The sequence below is a fragment of the Podarcis erhardii genome (genome assembly GCF_964252035.2).
Source record: "Podarcis erhardii genome assembly, chromosome: 6".
Taxonomy (NCBI): domain Eukaryota; kingdom Metazoa; phylum Chordata; class Lepidosauria; order Squamata; family Lacertidae; genus Podarcis; species Podarcis erhardii.
In genome coordinates this window covers 78,160,779-78,179,118 of record NC_138510.1, presented here as the reverse complement: position 1 = coordinate 78,179,118, position 18,340 = coordinate 78,160,779, and the positions used below count along the sequence as shown (strand labels likewise).

General features: G+C 44.7%; 1 protein-coding gene across 2 annotated transcripts; it reads left to right on the top strand.

The window, feature by feature from the left end:
• Positions 1 to 1,076: 1,076 nt before the first annotated feature.
• On the top strand, positions 1,077 to 10,350 carry EXTL2 (exostosin like glycosyltransferase 2). 2 transcript variants are annotated; one of them, XM_081866125.1, is made up of 5 exons: positions 1,079 to 1,236; positions 4,556 to 4,629; positions 6,437 to 6,864; positions 8,524 to 8,594; positions 9,659 to 10,350. In XM_081866125.1, exons 2-5 carry the CDS (start codon positions 4,625 to 4,627, stop codon positions 10,148 to 10,150), a joined length of 996 nt encoding a protein of 331 aa, XP_081722251.1. In that variant the 5' UTR covers positions 1,079 to 1,236; positions 4,556 to 4,624; the 3' UTR covers positions 10,151 to 10,350. The 2 variants fall into 2 exon arrangements, with proteins under 2 accessions (XP_081722252.1, XP_081722251.1); XM_081866126.1 differs by lacking the exon at positions 8,524 to 8,594 and having other exon boundaries at positions 1,077 to 1,236; positions 9,659 to 9,945.
• Positions 10,351 to 18,340: the final 7,990 nt, after the last annotated feature.

Genomic DNA, 18,340 nt, shown 5'->3' with positions numbered 1-18,340 from the left:
TCAAAGGCCTCTGTGGGGTTGCGGCACTCATCTCGCTTTCAGGGCGAGGGAGCCAGTGTTTGTCCAGACAGCTTTCCGGGTCATGTGGCCAGCATGAAAAAAACACTTCTGGTGCAATGGAACACCATGACGGAAACCAGAGCGCACGGAAACGCCGTTTACCTTCCTGCCACAGTGGAACCTATTTATCTACTTGCACTGGCGTGCTTTCAAATTGCTAGGTTGGCAGGAGCTGGTACAGCTATGTGAACAGTCTACAGTCATACCTCGGGTTGAATGTGCTTCAGGTTGAGCGCTTTCAGGTTGCGCTCCACAGCAACCCGGAAGTAACTGAGCTCATTACTTCTGGGTTTAGCCGCTTGCACATGCGCAGACACTCAAAATGACATCACGCGCATGCGCGGAAACAGCAAAACACGACCCACGCACGCACCGTCGCGTCTTACGTTCTATTCAGGATGCGAACGGGGCTCCGGAACGGATCCCGTTCGCATCCCGAGGTACCACTGTATATGAATAGTTCCTTCAGCAGTTCAAAAAATGGGGGACAGGCATCTCTTCCCTCTGCCCCAAATCGCATACATGGAATCCTAAACTGGGAGCCAGTATTTTGGCAAAGGGTCACCTTGCAAATCCGGCAGGATCACAACCTAGCAAATCACTAAGAGTTTTTTTTTTACCTCTTCTTGTAGAAGTTGGAAGAGAACCCCGGGGGTCATCTAGTCCAACCCCCGGCAATGCCCTAAGAAGCTCTTAGTGATTTGCTAGGCTGCAATCATACATGACAGATGGCCACCCAACTTCAAAATCGAGTGTTTATTTTTAAAAAATAAAATCTAACGCCACTCTTTCCAACCCCCATAGCCATTAGCGATTCTAAAAGCGCGCTGCCCTTAATAACATCCGGAATCCATCAGAGACAGCTGAAATGGAAAATCGCAACAAAAAACCGAGAGGCGAAGATACAATTCTGAAGACCCCGCTCTCCAAGAGGCGGGATCTTCTTCCAACAGGAAGCACAACGCACCCAGAAGGGAAGAGATCGCGGGTCTTGGTCCAGCCCCTTTCGCCTTCCTCTCGCGCTGCGATGGATGTTTGCGATCGCAGCTGATTCACCTGGAGAGCGGCTCAGGATCCGCAGGGCTGCGCGTGCGCTCGCTTCCTCGGGAGCTAGCCGCCCGGAATCTCCGTTGTCCCGACGATGTGAAATCCCGGCTTGGCTCCCGTCGATTGCAGGTTAGGCGACCGTGTGAAGCCGCCAACACGCGAACGAGGCCGGCGGCGGCACAATGCCCTAACCGGGGTGTGGGAATGATGCGGGAGAGAAGCAGCGTTTCATGTTCAGACCGTGGAAGAAGAGACCGAAAGATCTTCTGCATCAAATGCAATGCCTCTTCCGAGCGGCTTATTTTGTGTTTGTGTGCGCTTGGCGGTGTTTGTTTATTGGCTAAGCTGGCGGGTAGATCGGGAGACGATTTTTATTTATTTTATTTTTTTGCAAGGCAAGGAAATGGGCTGATGGCCTGCATATTGCACGTGGTGCTGCTCTGAACAGCTCCTAGGATCAGGCAGCGGGTCCCTTTATTGGCAGGTAGCCAAGCCGCACCACCATTGCCTCCCCGCCCCCCGCCCTTGCAACTATTGCTTTGCTTAAGGTTTTGTAACAGTAGAAAGGGGGTTGGTGGTTCCCCCCCATCCCAAAGTGTGCGTGCCCCCCCCCCTTGAATGCTGTTTTGCCTGCAGCCCAGCAAAACCCGTATGCAATTTTGCATCTGCAAGCAGCCGCTTGGGATCTCAGCTTTACGAGCCCAAATCTTGTAGCAGGGGATTGCTCAGCGCTGTGTCCTGCTAGGTGCGCTTGGGCTTGGCCACATTCATATCTGGATAGCCTGAACCCATCTGTGAGCATTTGGGAACAAGCCCCGTTCAGATTAGCGGGGCCTCGTTCCCAAAGTGTGCATGGTTCCAGGCTGCAAGAACTGTGTTTTAGTAATGATGGACCTCCGGGTATAGGGCGGTATATAAATTCAATGAATAAAAATAAATAAATGATTGCAAGCAGACTTCTGTGGAAATGAGCTCTGCGCAGGTCAGGGAACAAGTTGCTCAGTGGAGCTTGCCTAAGATCATACCGAAAGGGTTGTCAAAACAAGGGATCAATCTGAGTTCTACACTACTCTAGTAGTAGGGCATACCTATGTGCGACTGCCGCTCATATTTAGCCCCCCTGAAAATGCGACTACGGTTATCTCAAGGTATAGTGGTATGTATCTCAGTACTTTTTTTTAGGGGGTGCTCAAATGTATGCAGTACAGCGGTACCTCGGGTTAAGAACTTAATTCGTTCCGGAGGTCCGTTCTTAACCTAAAACTGTTCTTAACCTGAAGCACCACTTTAGCTAATGGGGCCTCCCACTGTCGCCGCGCCGCCGGAGCACGATTTCTGTTCTCATCCTGAAGCAAAGTTCTTAACCCGAGGTACTATTTCTGGGTTAGCAGAGTCTGTAACCTGAAGCGTCTGTAACATGAAGCGTCTGTAACCCAAGGTACATATTTTTTGTGGGGGTTGTTAAAAAGTGTGGCACTTACTGTAGCAACTTCACGGTGAGTCCTGGCACCTATTTTTCGGGGGGGGGGGCAACCACTGAGTGTGCTTCAGCATAAAATAAAACCATCCAAAAAGCAAGCAGTTGAGATAGATACATGGGAAGACAGAAATGGGGGGGGGGGGCTGTAAGTACACCACAAGCTAGAATTACCATGTTTTCTGTGCATGAGCAAAGTGCTAGTGCAAACTACTTGATAGTTCTCACTTTGATGTTTTCCTAGCGCAAGTAGGAGAAACAGCCCAGAAAGCTGCTGTTAAGCTTGGCAACTTGTTTATGTCTGAACCTGGGACTGTGGTTTGTATTGCTTGGTCCCTGCTCCCGCCAACCTAGCAGTTCGAAAGCACGTCAAAGTGCAAGTAGATAAATAGGTACCGCTCTGGCGGGAAGGTAAACGGCGTTTCTGTGCGCTGCTCTGGTTCGCCAGAAGCGGCTTAGTCATGCTGGCCACATGACCTGGAAGCTGTATGCTGGCTCCCTCGGCCAGTAAAGCGAGATGAGTGCCGCAACCCCAGAGTCAGTTACAACTGGACCTAATGGTCAGGTGTACCTTTACCTTTACCTTTACCAAGGCAGCATAGATGACTAGCCTTCAAATCTTGTTTGTTGTCGGCTGACGAATCCTGGCTTATTCCGGAGCAGCAAACTGCAGACCCAGATTCAGATGTGACGGGAAGCCAGGGTTAACTGTTTCCACCCCCCCACCCCCATGTTGGGGGAAGAGCTACTAGGAGGGATTAGTTAGCGTCGGCGTTTGAAATTCACCAGGCTCATTTTGCCCCTGCCTATTGGCCACTTGCAACCAAGTGAAGATGCCCAGGCGCCAAGATGGCGCCAGATATCTCTAACATCTAGAGGTGCAGGCCTGGGGGTCCTTGGATTTTGCCTGTTTTCACACACTAGCAACGCATCCTGTAGAAATCTTATGTCATGTTTTACCTACGCAATCAGAACAGGAACCAAAAAGTCATATTGAAAAATACGACTTTCGAGCCGTCTGGCCCCAAAATAACAACTAGACATTACATTTTGGTGACTGGGATGCGGGTGGCACTGTGGTCTAAACCACAGAGCCTAGGGCTTGCCGATCAGAAGGTCAGCGGTTCGAATCCCCAAGACAGGGTGAGCTCCCATTGTTCGGTCCCTGCTCCTGCCATCCTAGCAGTTCGAAAGCACGTCAAAGTGCAAGTAGATAAATAGGTACTGCTCCGACGGGAAGGTAAATGGTGTTTCCGTGCGCTGCTCTGGTTTGCCAGAAGCGGCTTAGTCATGCTGGCCACATGACCCGGAAGCTGTACGCCGGCTCCCTCAGCCAATAATGTGAGATGAGCGCCACTACCCCAGAGTCGGTCACGACTGGACCTAATGGTCAGGGGTCCCTTTACCTTTACCTTTAAGCTTCGTTTAAGAAGCCATTTGGCACCTAGCTTATATATCTGAGCTTCTAACACTGGTTAGCATGCACCAGCCAATTGCACGTGAAGAATAGTCCACAATAAGACAGCAACCCTGGTTTAACATGACTTACGAACATTGCTAATTATTTTTTCACTTGGGATTGCATTATAGCTAGAAGTGTGATCCTCAACATAGTTGGCTGTAACTGTATATTTACCGTGCAGCCTTATAATACCTACTTAGAAATAACTCCCCCTGAGATCAGTGGGACTGACTCCTGGTAAATGTATAAAATTGCAGCCTTAGCTGCACAATGTGTGGGACTTACATATAAATGATAGCAGGGCTGCATACATTAGGTGGAAATAATAAGAGGTTTTTATAGCTTGAAGATACAAGTCATTTTCTCTCCGCAATCAAAGAGAAATAGGACAGCTAACCACACAGTACACACATTAGCAAATTTGTCGCCCACATGTTTGCCTGCTGGATGATTTCGCAGAAACCCACCTGCAAGAATGTATTATTGTGAATTATTTCATTTTCCAACAGAGCTAAAGGCTTTCCAAAACACCGTTCCCTGGCACACCAACTAATAACTGTAAAGCTGCCAGTGCAGGAATGAGGTGAGTTCTTGCAACAAATTTATTCCTCTTTTGAAATACTTTACATAAGTGCTTTTTTGAAATTAAATTATTGCCTGTGTGTCTAACTCCTAGAAGAAGGGAGAAAAATGCTGCTATAAACGTTAGGAAGTGATTATAGGAAATGTTGCTGCTGTGTTACTGAATCGTAGTTTGCCTCCTGGTACCCTTCTTATGTGCCTCAATATCAGATCTGTACTCATATGTGATAATTTTTTATGTAAAGAAAGGGAATCTGTGTTCCTAAACACACTGCTGCCTTGCAAAGCATAGTTTCATTTTGTGTATGAGATGTTGTCACTGATGGCCTGATCCTATAAACCGCTAAATAGCTAAAATCACAGCAACAAGAACCTACACACTAAAACCCCATTGTGAGCACACCAGTGGTGTGTACTGTGAATTAGTTGTTGGGGTGTATAGGTGCTGGGGTGTATAGGAATAGGAGCACAGATCGGTTAAATATTAAAGGACACTATCACTAATAACTGCAAAATCCACAGTTGGGTGATACCTTTACTAGGACTAAGGACACTATCACAAGAATGTACCAGAACTATTTATCTGGCAAGATGTCACACAAAGCAGCAGGTGACCAGGGAATGGGGGAAATGAAGACATTTTTAAAAATACAAAAATTAGACTGATGTAGTATCCGTAAGGTCAGCTGAATGCCAAGATGGAGGTTGCGAGTTGAAATAGCCCCTCCCAGGTGCTACAGATTTCAGGTTTCTGAAATTCTTAGGATTCCGAATGAAGAAGCAATGGCTCTGAGAAGTTTAAGTCCAGCTTGCAACTCAGTTCAGTCCCAAACCTTAAACAACTATGGGAGTTAATAAGTCAGTGATGGGAGCATCACGTATAGGGCTTTCAGAAGTTCCATCTTTATTGAGTTGTTGTTCGTGTGGCTTCCACAGCATGCCTTTGCTTCATATTAGCTCTGGGAGCGGAGCCTTCCATCTAACATTCACAGAAACCAAAGGTTGCTTGCGTTCTCACTGAGACACAAGGGATTGTGGTTAATTGTGGTACCCAGTAGCTCCCTCAAAAGGGACCTCCACACTGGTTCCAGGAGACCCTCTCTGGTCCACAAAGTGCCTGGTTCATCTTCTGAGAACTCGGTGTCTAGGACCAGCTCAGGGCTAGGCTTAAGAGTATTGCTTAGCATATATCCTTGATGTGGCCAAGTACTGCTCTGACGATACAAATGAAACAGTTGGCTCATTCCGCTGCTCTTCTCCCAGGTGACATTTGTTCACTTTGGCATTTTTCCTATTGGTTTTTCTCCCCTCCCCGGTCCAAGTGTATATGTTTCCATATGCCTATTGCTTCATTTTGAATTGCCTTGTGTCTTCATCGATGAGCCTTTGGAAGTTTCAATTCCCGCACCTGAATTGGATTGTTCTGCTTTTATTGGATTGGAACTGTTACGTTTGCCTAAAAGCACAGATCAATGATGCCCTAGTGGCACAAAGGGTTCATGTATATAGGAATGGAGAAGGAATCCATTTTACATGGAGTTTGGTGGCTCTCCAACCTTACTGTTTGTCACATCACAAAACCTCTTATATTGAGTGCCTGCTTATGTCCGAGCTGGGAGAGAAAACAAAACATTGTCAAACATTCAGAAACATTGATATGCGATTTAAGACCCATAGCAAATTCTCCACTAACTTGTCAAAATCCACCTGACTTTACTAACCCTTCCATTTTAATTTTGTATTTTGCAAGGTTTGACCATGACTGACTGACTCTCCTCCTTCCTCACTTATTTTTTTTTTAAATAAAGGTTTTATCACACCTGTAAACTACCTGGAAGAATTATGGGGTTCCGGCTACTTCACTTCTCTTCTGTTGTGATCCTGTTGTTGCTCCTTGTGGCAGGTGCGTTAACTGCTTTGCTGCCAAATATTAAGGAAGACAAAATGCTCAGTTTGCGGAGGGAAAGAAAATCTCAGAGCCAGATTGCCTCGGATTCCTTTACTCTCATTATGCAGACATACAATCGAACCGACCTTCTGCTGAAGCTTCTGAATCATTACCAAGCTATCCCTCATTTGCACAAAGTGATTGTTGTGTGGAATAACATTGGAGAGAAAGCCCCTGAGGAAATTTGGAACTCCCTGGGACCACACCCCGTCCCAGTTATCTTCAAGACACAGACAGTAAATCGCATGAGGAACAGGCTTCAGGTTTTTCCTGAGCTGGAAACAAAAGGTAATTATTGATGTGTTTCTCTTCTCCCCCACCCCAGCAACTATTACTGCTTTACACCATCATTCTCAGTTGGGGGGGGGGAGTTACAGCTAAGTGCTATTTCTCACCATGCATCTTCATCACTTGATGGCTACAGCATCAAGCGATAACCTCTGTGGGTGAATGCACAATCACGGATCAGATTCTGCAAAAAGAATTTCCATACATCACCTAAAACTACGGATGTCGCAGATCTACAAAATGACTCGTCTAACTGTATTAACTTCTCCAGCTTGTCATTATGAAGTCAGCTGGGACACGGTTGGTCTAAACCATCAAGCCTCTTGGGTTTGCCAACCGTAAGGTTGGCAGTTCGAATCCTCCTTTTTGACACAGGGCTAGGTGCCAGAACCTCTGTGGTTATGTAGGGTGGAGTTCGACGTTGCACTAAAACCAATGCTGCCATCAACGTGAGTGGAACAACCTCCCTTTTCTTCCCCCATGTGCTATTTTGGAGAGTCTCCCTATCCCCCGAAGTTTTTTTGAGTGGGGCATGGGAAAGGTGGGGAGGTAAACCCCATTGTGCTAATGGCAGGGGAACAACTTAGTGGAATCCAACTCCTAGTTTCTAGGGCATTTCCCTAGTGCCTAGGACCATGCAGCTGTAGCGTTCTAGGTACCAAGTAGGATTGAAGGCCTCTTGAAGAAGACTCCAGTGAGATTGCCCCCTTATTGCTAATTTGGAAGAAGTGTTCATTCTACTGATATCCTCGGTGGAGAGACCAGGCAACTTGTTCTAGATTTTGGAATCTGCCTCGGAAAGAAAAAAAAGCAAGCAACCCTATTTCCTGGAGTTTTTGCTGAGCCAAATTCCAGTTCAAGCCATGGAGTGTTTTTCCACCTTTGCCTAAAACGCAGGTGCTGTTGTTCTTTTTTTCAACAGAGCAGCTTGCACATTCAGTTGTGCGTCAGCAATGGATGAGAACTCAAGCGCTGTACGGGCACTTGTGAACCAGCCCTGGAAGGTCAACATTCCTAAGCCTAAGAGCTCTTATGTTTTCGTTGTTTTATGTGACAGAGAGACACCGTCAATTCTTCCTCCTCCGCAGCACCCTCACAGTTCCTGCACTGACCTATCCTAACTCCCTCTCCCCAGTTCCAGTCTTCTGCTTTTCACTCACTCCTTAACAGCGGTTGCTAACATGCTTCTTCTAACACAGCATTTCCCAAACTTGGGTCTCCAGCTGTTCTTTGGACTACAGTTCCCATCATCCCTGACCACTGGTCCTGCTAGCTAGGGATGATGGGAGTTGTAGTCCCAAGGATGTGTGCATATAGAACTGCCCCCCTATTGTATAATAGCATGCAAGGGGCTGTTTCACCATCTCCTGCTCACCTTCGGGAAGCACCAGCAAACTCTGCATCTCATTTTGGGCACCCTGGGATTTCCCCCTTTTTGTTCACGTCACTCAAACCAAGTCTGCAAGATCTTGAGCCTTGAAAACGTTCCCTAGATTGTGGTTCATCTCTCATCCTGAAAAGCAAGCAAAGTTTTCTGTTCCCCCCCACCCAAGCAAACGTAATCACAGTGAATATTGTTCTAATTTGTCATACGCCTTTTGCTTAGCAATGCCTTTTTAAATGTGTGTTCTCATCAAAATGCATTTTCCCTCTGTTCAGCTGTTTTGATGATGGATGATGATACCCTAGTTAGCGCCCATGACCTAGTTTTCGCTTTCTCCATTTGGCAGGTAATGTCTGCATTTTGCTTTGCATGCCTTGTTTTTAATTGTACTGAATTATTATAATGTTTTTCGGTATTTCTCTAAGGGTGCGTAGTTAGCTAGGAGTAAGCACCAAGGAATGTAGAAAGACATAGTTCAGAAAGGAAAAGATTTGTGTTTTCACATGTTCCTAAAAGCAGTGATCCCCAGAGACTGTTAATTTCATTTGTCTGCCGCTTTATATTTCTAAGAAAAAAAATCTCAAAAAGTAGTTTACACCTTACATTAAAACATCAAATAAAACAATCTTAGAATAAAACGTTACAGGAGAAAGTCAACTATAAAGTATACATTCAAAGCAGGAATAATTGGCAGGAAACTAAAATACTATCTTTAATGATTTCGAAATAGAGCATTACAAAGAAGGTCAACTACAGAATGCACATTTAAGTTAACAAAAAAAAACTTCAAAAGAAAATGTTACTAAAGGAAGTCAGATATGCACATTTAAAACAGCATAATTATCAAGAGACTAAAAATATTGCTTTAAGCGAATGGATTGCAAGTCTGTCAAACGGGGGCTGGAGATAGTGGATTAGGTTGAGCTTTGTAGATCAGCATCTTAGAGAGAGAGAGAGAGTGGGAGTTTCAATGGCATCCTTCTAGAGGTTTCACCTGGGACAAAAAACCCGGCTAGCCCTCCCCCCCCCCCTTGGCTACAGCTCTGAATTTTGCCTGCTTTTGTTGCTCTATATCCCCTCTGGACAATGGGAAAACATCTCGGAACAAACTGAAGCAGAAAAATTCCACCACTATAGCACTACTATTGTGTCAAGAACAGCAGCGAGGAGGAACCCTAAATATTCTTTAGTATCTGCCCATTTTATGTGCTTGTGAATTGTACCCACTAGGAAGTCTAATCAGATGGCATTGTGTTAACATTTCCCTTTGATTCAGCACATGAAAGCGTGCAGTTTATTGTCAATTCTTCTGCTTAGTCTCTTCCCAATTGATTATAGAATCCTCTGTGATCATTCGGAACGAGGCTCCAAATGAACCGTCGTATAATAATATTTTCTTTTTCTTTCCAGCAATTCCCAGATCAGATAGTGGGTTTTGTTCCTCGAAAGCACTTGCCCAGCTCTTCGGGGATATACAGTTACGGAAGCTTCGAACTGCAGAGTCCTGGCAATGGCAACGGAGACCAGTATTCCATGATTCTCGTAGGAGCTGCCTTCTTCAGCAGTGAATACCTCGAACTCTTTCAAAAACAGCCTGAAGCTGTGCACGCCATGATAGACGAGACTCAGAACTGTGATGATATTGCCATGAATTTCTTAGTGGCCAAACATACTGGGAAGCCCCCGGGCATGTTTGTGAAGCCAGTCGACATCAGGAATTTGGAGAAAGAGAGTAACAGCGGCTATTCTGGAATGTGGCATCGGGCAGAGCACTTGCTCCAGAGATCCTACTGCCTCAATAAATTGGTTAGTATCTATGGCTACATGCCCTTGAAATACTCCAACATCATGATTTCTCAGTTTGGCTTTCCAAACTATGCTAATCACAAGAGCAAAATGTAAGGACACGGTGCAAGGAAATGCTTGACGTGCTTCCCAGCGATTCAAACGGTAAGCTAAACAGAGAAGGGCGTACCTTATTCGTAGCTTGTGTCTGCAAAAGGTCTGGTAGAGGTCTGGTAGAGCATTCCTTCTCTCTGCTCAGCATGCAAAAACCTTCAGTTGGAATAGAAACAGCAAATAGTCTTGTGGCTCCTTAACAACTCACAAATTTATTGCGGCCTAAGCTTTTGTGGACCGCTGTCCACCTCATCTGTCGTCTCAAGTGCTGTCCTGAGTTACAGGTATATATATATCTTCAGTTGGCTTTGTCATTTATCCCTCGCTCAGTAGCCAGTCGCCAAACTACCTGCATGAAGATACGAGTATGCCAGAAATACAGGTGCATTTGCGCGATCAGTGTCGCTAATACATCTCCTCTAGCAGAAGTTGAAAGTCCGCAGGAAAATGTATTACTTGCCAACCTCACCACATAGATATGTGTCAGCATTTGTGACCTGAAAGAAGGAACCAATTTTCATAAAGTTTCCCCAGCAGTCCTTAATCATCAGGGGCTAGCAGGCCAGTGGCTATTTGCAAGCCTCTGTGCGACGCTTCATTAGCAGACCATACTTCAGTGTTGCTTGTAAGAATATAAGAAGTGTCCTCTTGCATCAGGCCAGAGGCCCATCTAGTCCAGCACCCTGTTCTCACAGTGTCTCATGTTAGATATGATGGCGCCCAGTACGCTTCTGCTGCGCCGATGGACGTCTGTGCCGTTAGAAAACTTGAGCTCCCTTAGCTCTCTTAGCAAAGTCCTTAGCAGAGTTCTGCAGCGGGAGAAACTGTTGCCTTGTGTGTGGATAATAAATCAGACTGAATGCAGGCTTCTTGCTAATCTCCAACAGTCTTTTAATGAGAAGAAAAACATCATAAATCAGCCCGGCGAAAGAGCAGACATCCTTTCGCCTCTCAGCCAAAAACGAAAGGAAACACACACAAAGAAAGATTCCTGTATGTGAACATAACCACGCCTCAGAATGTGAGACGTCACACAGAACTGTTTAACCCTATAAGTTCTGATTCTCCTCACATCTCACCAGATGCCTATAGGAAATCCACAAGCAGGACATGAGCACAGCAACACCCTTATGCTCCCAAGCAACTGGTATCCATAGACATACCACCTCTGATGCTGGAGTCAGAACATAGCCATTACGACTACTGGTCATTGATAGACAAATTCATTGAAGATTGGGCTAACCCCCTTTTGAACTCTTCCAAATTGGTCGCTATAACTACATCTTGTGGAAGTGATTTCCATATTTTTAACCACCTGTTGTGCAAGGAAGTCCTTCCATTTGCCTGTCTTCAACAGTAGCATAGCAGCAAATTCAGAAGTCCTTTCATGATAGTCGCAGCCAATTGTGAACAAGGTTCTATAATTATACTGTCATCTTATTATGATACAATAAATAACGATTAGGGATGCAGTATAACAATCTGTGCAGATCTCTCTGTGCTGCCCTTCAGCTAGGTCTACTAGGTTCTGTGCACATACACAGGCAAATAAGATATTTGCCGTGCTGCAATATCTTATTTTGGAGGGACTTGGTTTGTGTTTTTCTTGAAGTTCCATTGTACATATCGGAACATGCGCACCATAAGCTTGGAAACTGAAGCACCTTTTGTTTTCAGTGTTCCTAAATGCTTAGCTTTGGAGCATACAGAACAATTTGGTGTTCTCGCACACCTTCTCAAGAGTAGGGCTAGGCATATATCGTCCAAAACCAGTTTGAGGTCCGTATCATGGTATCGGTTTCATAATTTTTGACCTGGCATTATATCACGAATCATGGTGTGTGTGTGCACGCTATGCAAAATGTAGGAAAAACCCTGAAGCCAGCCAATGCCTCTGCATAGCTCCATCCTTATTTCAGACATGATGATGATGACATTAAGATACATCAGTAGATCACGATGTTTAGTTGGTGATATATCATGATGTTGAAAACCAGATATCGCCCAGCCCTACTCAAGAGAGACCCTAATAGCCAATCCTCAGTGGATGACTCTCCTCCTCTCTGTGCTGATTGGAGCCAATCAAAGGATGAGAAGACTTCTTCTCAGTGGCTAAAAAGCAGCCCTTTCATGCTGATTGGGCACCTCTAGGATGCTGGAGACAAGATACCCTATTGGGGCCCAATAGGCCTTTGACCCCAGACCACTGCACTTCTGCTCCTGTATCTTCCAACATTCCTCTTCATTGGATAGCCCTGAAGTTCTAATATTATGACAGGGAAAAGGGAGGGAGGGACTTATCCCTCTTCACTTTTTCCACATGCAAACTCACTTTTCTAAACTAAAATACATTTCTCCTCCGAAATAAAAGAAATAAATAGTAGGTCCAACTATTCAAAGCCAATCCGCACATTTCTTTGCTTGTGAGGTCTTTCTCCTCTGCTCCCTTGAATGTGTTTATTTTAGCAACACTTGTTTGCATTTGGAGATCACTTCGCTGTACTGCTCAAGCCAAGGGCTGCAGGGAATTGTTTGCTGAGTTTTCAGATTCTGGCATAACTAGAGGAACATCTCCAGGCTCGTACAACTTGTGCTTTGCTTGCTGTACTTGAGTCTGAAATGTTCCCGTGTCTCCCAACGCAAGGGAGAGATGAGGACCAAAATGCAGTTTCAAGCTTGGGTCTCTTCCAAAAATCCTGTGAAGGCCAGCTAGGTGGGAATCTTTGCAGGGAAATCGGAGAGCAAGACGGGGAGAAGTCAGCACAACAGAGAGACGTTACGAAAGCAGGAGGGGAAGTATTTCTGGGTCACTGTCTTCTCCTCTTCTGTCACCTTGTGTTCAGTTACATACATGCCACTGGAGCCGTGGCTTGGAAGCCAGAGTGTCCCTATGTGCACAGCCATGGGTGATGGTTTATTTTCTTTGTTAACAGCACCAACACTCCGCAAACATACGAGCTACATTTTTAACCTCCATGATGTTTAAACACACATTTACTGTTCGGAACAGATGTGCTGCACTTAAAAAGGGGGGGGGGAATCCAGTTGTACACATGAAGATCTCTCAACTTGATCAGCTGGGTCAAGCGTGCATAAGCCTGTTGAATTGCAGCCCACATCCACAGTGTATATCAGCTACAATGGTGGGCCTCCTGCAACTTGCAAAAATCTAAACCTTGCCTACATACACCGCAAGACCCGCTGGAAAAACAGCAACTTGCATTGAGCATCTGATAGGTTACACCCAACCTGTAGATCAATTGCATTTCTTTGTGCAGTGCCACACCTGTGTATTCAGTGCCATGCAGATGTGTGAAATTAGCCGATTGCTTCTGTCAGGAATTGCAAAACAAAACAAAACCTGTCGCCTGGCTCTGGAATTAGAGCTGTGCTGCCCTGTATATTAAGGTGCCATATTTTCTACTTCCATTCATTCAAATAAGCTTAATTTTAGGTCAGAGTGTTGCGCTTTTGTTTCTGTACTCCGTTCAAAAAATGAGCCAGTAATGTACTGCGGTGTTGAAAATATTTCTATTAGCGAACACAGTGGCAGCTAGTTGCCGATTTGGCTGTCTAGTTTGATTGTATTTGATGAAAACTCTCTTTTTCTCTTCCCCATCCCTCAAGTTTTCTGTGTTTTGCTCTTTTATATTCACATGCTATTGGGTTCTGTGTTTTGTTTTGTTTCGTTTGTTCTTTATTTTCTAACCTAAAAAAAGGAAATAAAGATGTGTAATGATGGGAGTGTCATGTGGTTATTGGGCAAAAGAAACTTGGACGGAAAGCAGGCTGACTCTTCTGCCCTTGTTTATCCAAGAAGCCTACTGAATTAAAGGGGGCTTAAGGTAAAGGGACCCCTGACCATTAGGTCCAGTCGTGACCGACTCTGGGGTTGCGGCGCTCATCTCACTTTATTGGCCGAGGGAGCCGGCGTACAGCTTCCAGGTCATGTGGCCAGCATGACTAAGCCGCTTCTGGCGAACAAGAGCAGCACGCGGAAACGCCCTTTACCTTCCTGCCGGAGCGGTACCTATTTATCTACTTGCACTTTGACGTGCTTTCGAACTGCTAGGTTGGCAGGAGCAGGGACTGAGCAATGGGAGCTCACTCCGTCGCGGGGATTCAAACCGCCAACCTTCTGATCGGCAAGTCCTAGGCTCTGTGGTTTAACCCACAGCGCCACCCGGGTCCCTTACAAAGGGGGCTTACTCCCAAGTAAATGTGCATAGGGTTGCAGCTGTGCAACCTGATCGGAAATAAGTGAACCCTAGTTTTGAATGATTGTGCAAGATAACTTAAAAGTAAAGTGCAATTGTTCTCGAGTATGTATAGCATTGTACACCCCCATGCTTATTCCAACATTCCCACCATTGGAATGCTGATTTACCCCCCCCCCCCCATCACTTCAAACATATGGGAAGGCAAGATAGACTATTCATAAATGAAAACAATTGGTCCAGGGCCATACACAGCTACATAGACACGTGGATTGATTGCACCTTAGCTGGCGGATGTGTTATGTTCAATCAAGGCTTAGCTCCAAACCTGTGAGATGAGATGCATTGATGAATTGGCCAAGATATTTCCTGACAAGGACAATCTGAAATTCACTGCTTGGGTTTTTCCAGAAATCGTTAAAAAGCTGTTTCATCCCCAGGAGACACTTAATGTAGCCAGATTCATTGGATATCCTTCCAAAACAGGATACTGTAGTGAGTTCCTGTGCATATTTCAGGTAGAGTTCACCCTTTCAGCTCTTGCCACGGTTTTCTGGTACCTTCCACAATATGCCTGCGTTAGTACTGTCGTCAGCAGCTCTTGCAGAGCAGCAAGAGGCACTCTCTTAAAATAGTGCATTTCCTTTACCACTGAACAACCACAGCCAGGGAAGTATAGTCTGAGTGTGAGTCATGGACGTGGAAAATCCCAGTTCAAAGGCCAGACCCGCTATGACGTTCAGCAGATAGCTTTGATGGGTTGTGCGCTCTGGCGAATCTGCTTTACAACATTGTAAGGCTGCAGCCCTATACCTACATCGAGGAGTAAGCCCCCCACTCCCAAACTCAATCGGACGTACTTTTGAGTAGGCATGTATAGGATTACATTGTAAGCCACTGGTTTAAACTCTGCAGAGGAAGGAAATAAGCAAATTCAAATAAACAAAGGACGCATTTGCACAATACATTTCAAGCACTATCATGCCGCTTTAAACAAGCATGGTTTTTCCCAAAGAATCCTGGGAGTTCTAGTTTGTTAAGGGTGCTGAGAGTTGTTAAGAGACGCCCATTCCCTCGCAAAGCTGAAGAGTGGTTTGACAATCAACCACTTCCCAAGAAACTCTGGAAATTGTAGCTTTAGGAGGGGAATGGGGCTCTCCTAACAACACTCTGCACCCTTAACAAACTACAACTCCCAGGATACATTGGGGAAAGTCAGGCCTATTTAAAGTGGTATGATTCTGCTTTATATGCATACTGTAGATGGGGTCACAAGGCGTCCCTTTTACCTATAATTAAAGAGCAGAGCTTATTTGCCTTACTTATAAAGATGGGACTTGGATACTTGATCCTCAGTTGCAATCTTTTACACCAATTAAATGACACACACAGCGGATTAAGTTGTTGAGACTGAGCATTTCTTGAGCTCAGTGAATGAGTTGGGCATAATCCCAAAGGCAGGGACAGGAGAATGTGGCATAGCCTCTTTCATAAGTCCAGGGAAATGTTTTCCTGCGTAATCCCGTTGACCCATATTTACGTATGAAAATAATGGAGGTAGAATGATTTCCCGTGGCCCACTACTTAAACAGCTGTCACTATTTTTGACCCGCCAGAAAACAAGTTCCTGGGTCTTCATCCAATATCACGACTCCTTTGCTGAATTTTCTCCATTTGACCAGCAGATGTCGCACTTAGGAGTTTTTATACTAAATGTCACCAACACTACAGAGGGCTTAGCTGAAGAAGTGTGAGAAGATATACGCATAGTTGTAGGATTATGCTGCAAATGCTATGCGTTGGTCAGCGTGCACTGATCTACACACATAAAACAAATTCACGAACAGGCGTCTTCCACAAGGACCAACATCGATGCCACTCAGCGAATGCAGCCTTCTCCCAATTGAAGTGCAGAGTGTTTGAGGACAAGGACGTTTGCAGGGAAACCAAAATGCTTGTTTACAAAGCTATTGTACTACCAACCTTACTGTTTGCTTGTGAAACATGTACCACTTACAAATGCCATCTCCAGTTCCTCGAAAGATTCCATCAACGGTGTCTCCGAAAAATTTTACATGTCACTTGGGAAGACCAGTGTACTCTGGAAGAAGCAAAGATCACCAGTGTCAAAGCAATAATTCTTCAACATCAACTTCATTGGACTGGTCATGATGCCTGATTATTGTCTCCAAAGCAACTACTCTCTTCCTAACTTAAAAATGGAAAGCATAATGCTGGTCGTCAACAAAAGAGGTTTAAAGACTCTCTCAAGGCAAATCTTGAAAAAAGTAGTATAAACACCTACAATTGGGAAACACTAGCCTGCGAATGTTCCAATTGGAGAACAGCCTTTATCAAAGACGTCGTAGACTTTGAAGATGCTCAAGCTCAGGACAATAGGGAGAAATGTGCTAAGAGGAAGGCACATTTGGCAAACCGTCACCGTGATCAACTCCCACCCGGAAACCTATGTCCTCATTGTGGAAGGATGTGTCGATCCAGAACTGGCCTCCACAGTCACTTACGGACTCACTGTTAAGACTATGCTCATGGTAGACAATCTTATTCGGCTACGAGTGATTGCCAAAGAAGAAGAAGAGAGAGATATAGATAGATAGATAGATAGATAGATAGATAGATAGATAGTGTTAAGTTGTGGGTTGGCCAGGGTGAAACTTCACTACATAACAGATAGATAGATAGATAGATAGATAGATAGATAGATAGAGTAGGTAGATGATAGATAGATAGATGATGATAGATAGATAGATAGATAGATAGATAGATAGATAGATAGATAGATAGATGATAGATAGATAGATGATGATGATAGATAGATAGATAGATAGATAGATAGATAGATAGATGATAGATAGATATAGATAGATGATGATGATGATAGATAGATAGATAGATAGATAGATAGACAGATAGATAGATAGATGATAGATAGATAGATAGATGATAGATAGATAGATAGATAGATAGATAGATAGATAGATAGATGATAGATAGATAGATGATAGATAGTCAGACAGACAGAAATATAGGAAACATAAAGGATCATTATCCAAAGTCTAGCATAATCAAGAGACTATATAGTTCCAAACACTATTTTAACCTATATATTTCACAGTAGACTGTTTCCTTTAACAGATAGGGTACAAATGGAAGATTGTTGCCAGTTTATATAGACAGCAGATCAATCAGAAACAAGCATCTTCATTTGCTGCTGCCTTGATCAAGTGCTGAATAAACAACATGTATGATAAATTCCCACATAAATGAAATTTGAGGGGAACCATGTTTGAGAAAGAGTCTAGTAGAGATGAGTGGGAAAACAGCATCAAAAGACTGCAAGAAACAGATAAACAAGCAATGCAAAGACTTTCCTAACAGTAATCCACAACTAGATGGACCCAGGTTTCCCAAACTTGGGTCTCCCGCTGTTTTTGGACTACAACTCCCACCACCCCTAGCAGGACCAGTGGCCAGGGATGATGGGAATTGTAGTCCCAAATCAGTTGGCAACCCAAGTTTGGGACGCCCTGAGCTGGATTTTCACTGGCATAGCCTGACGTGTTGTGACAGTCATTTACTTCTGCCTGGAGTAGACTTGGTATGGTGGGAGGGTTTTTTCACCTGTGCCAGATTCACAGGCCAATCAGATCCAATGGAACCCCGTGCTTGTGAACGATAGGCTGTCCTTAACTTGGGGGTGGGGTTATAAGGAACAGGTTGGTTCCTTCTAGTTTCTAACTGTCATTGTGGTCCCAAGAGTCCAGGAGCCCAAAGAGTAAGGTGAGGTCCTGGTCATTTTATAACGGCAATTCCCTCTTTTTTATGTTTGCACAAACTCTCACCTGGTCACAACACCCAAGGTCTCAGTACCTTCCTACAGCACTGGTTGGGGATCTTTCCTAGCTTTGGTGTTGTATCAATAACACTTCCGGCTGTTATTTATTTTCAGGAAAAT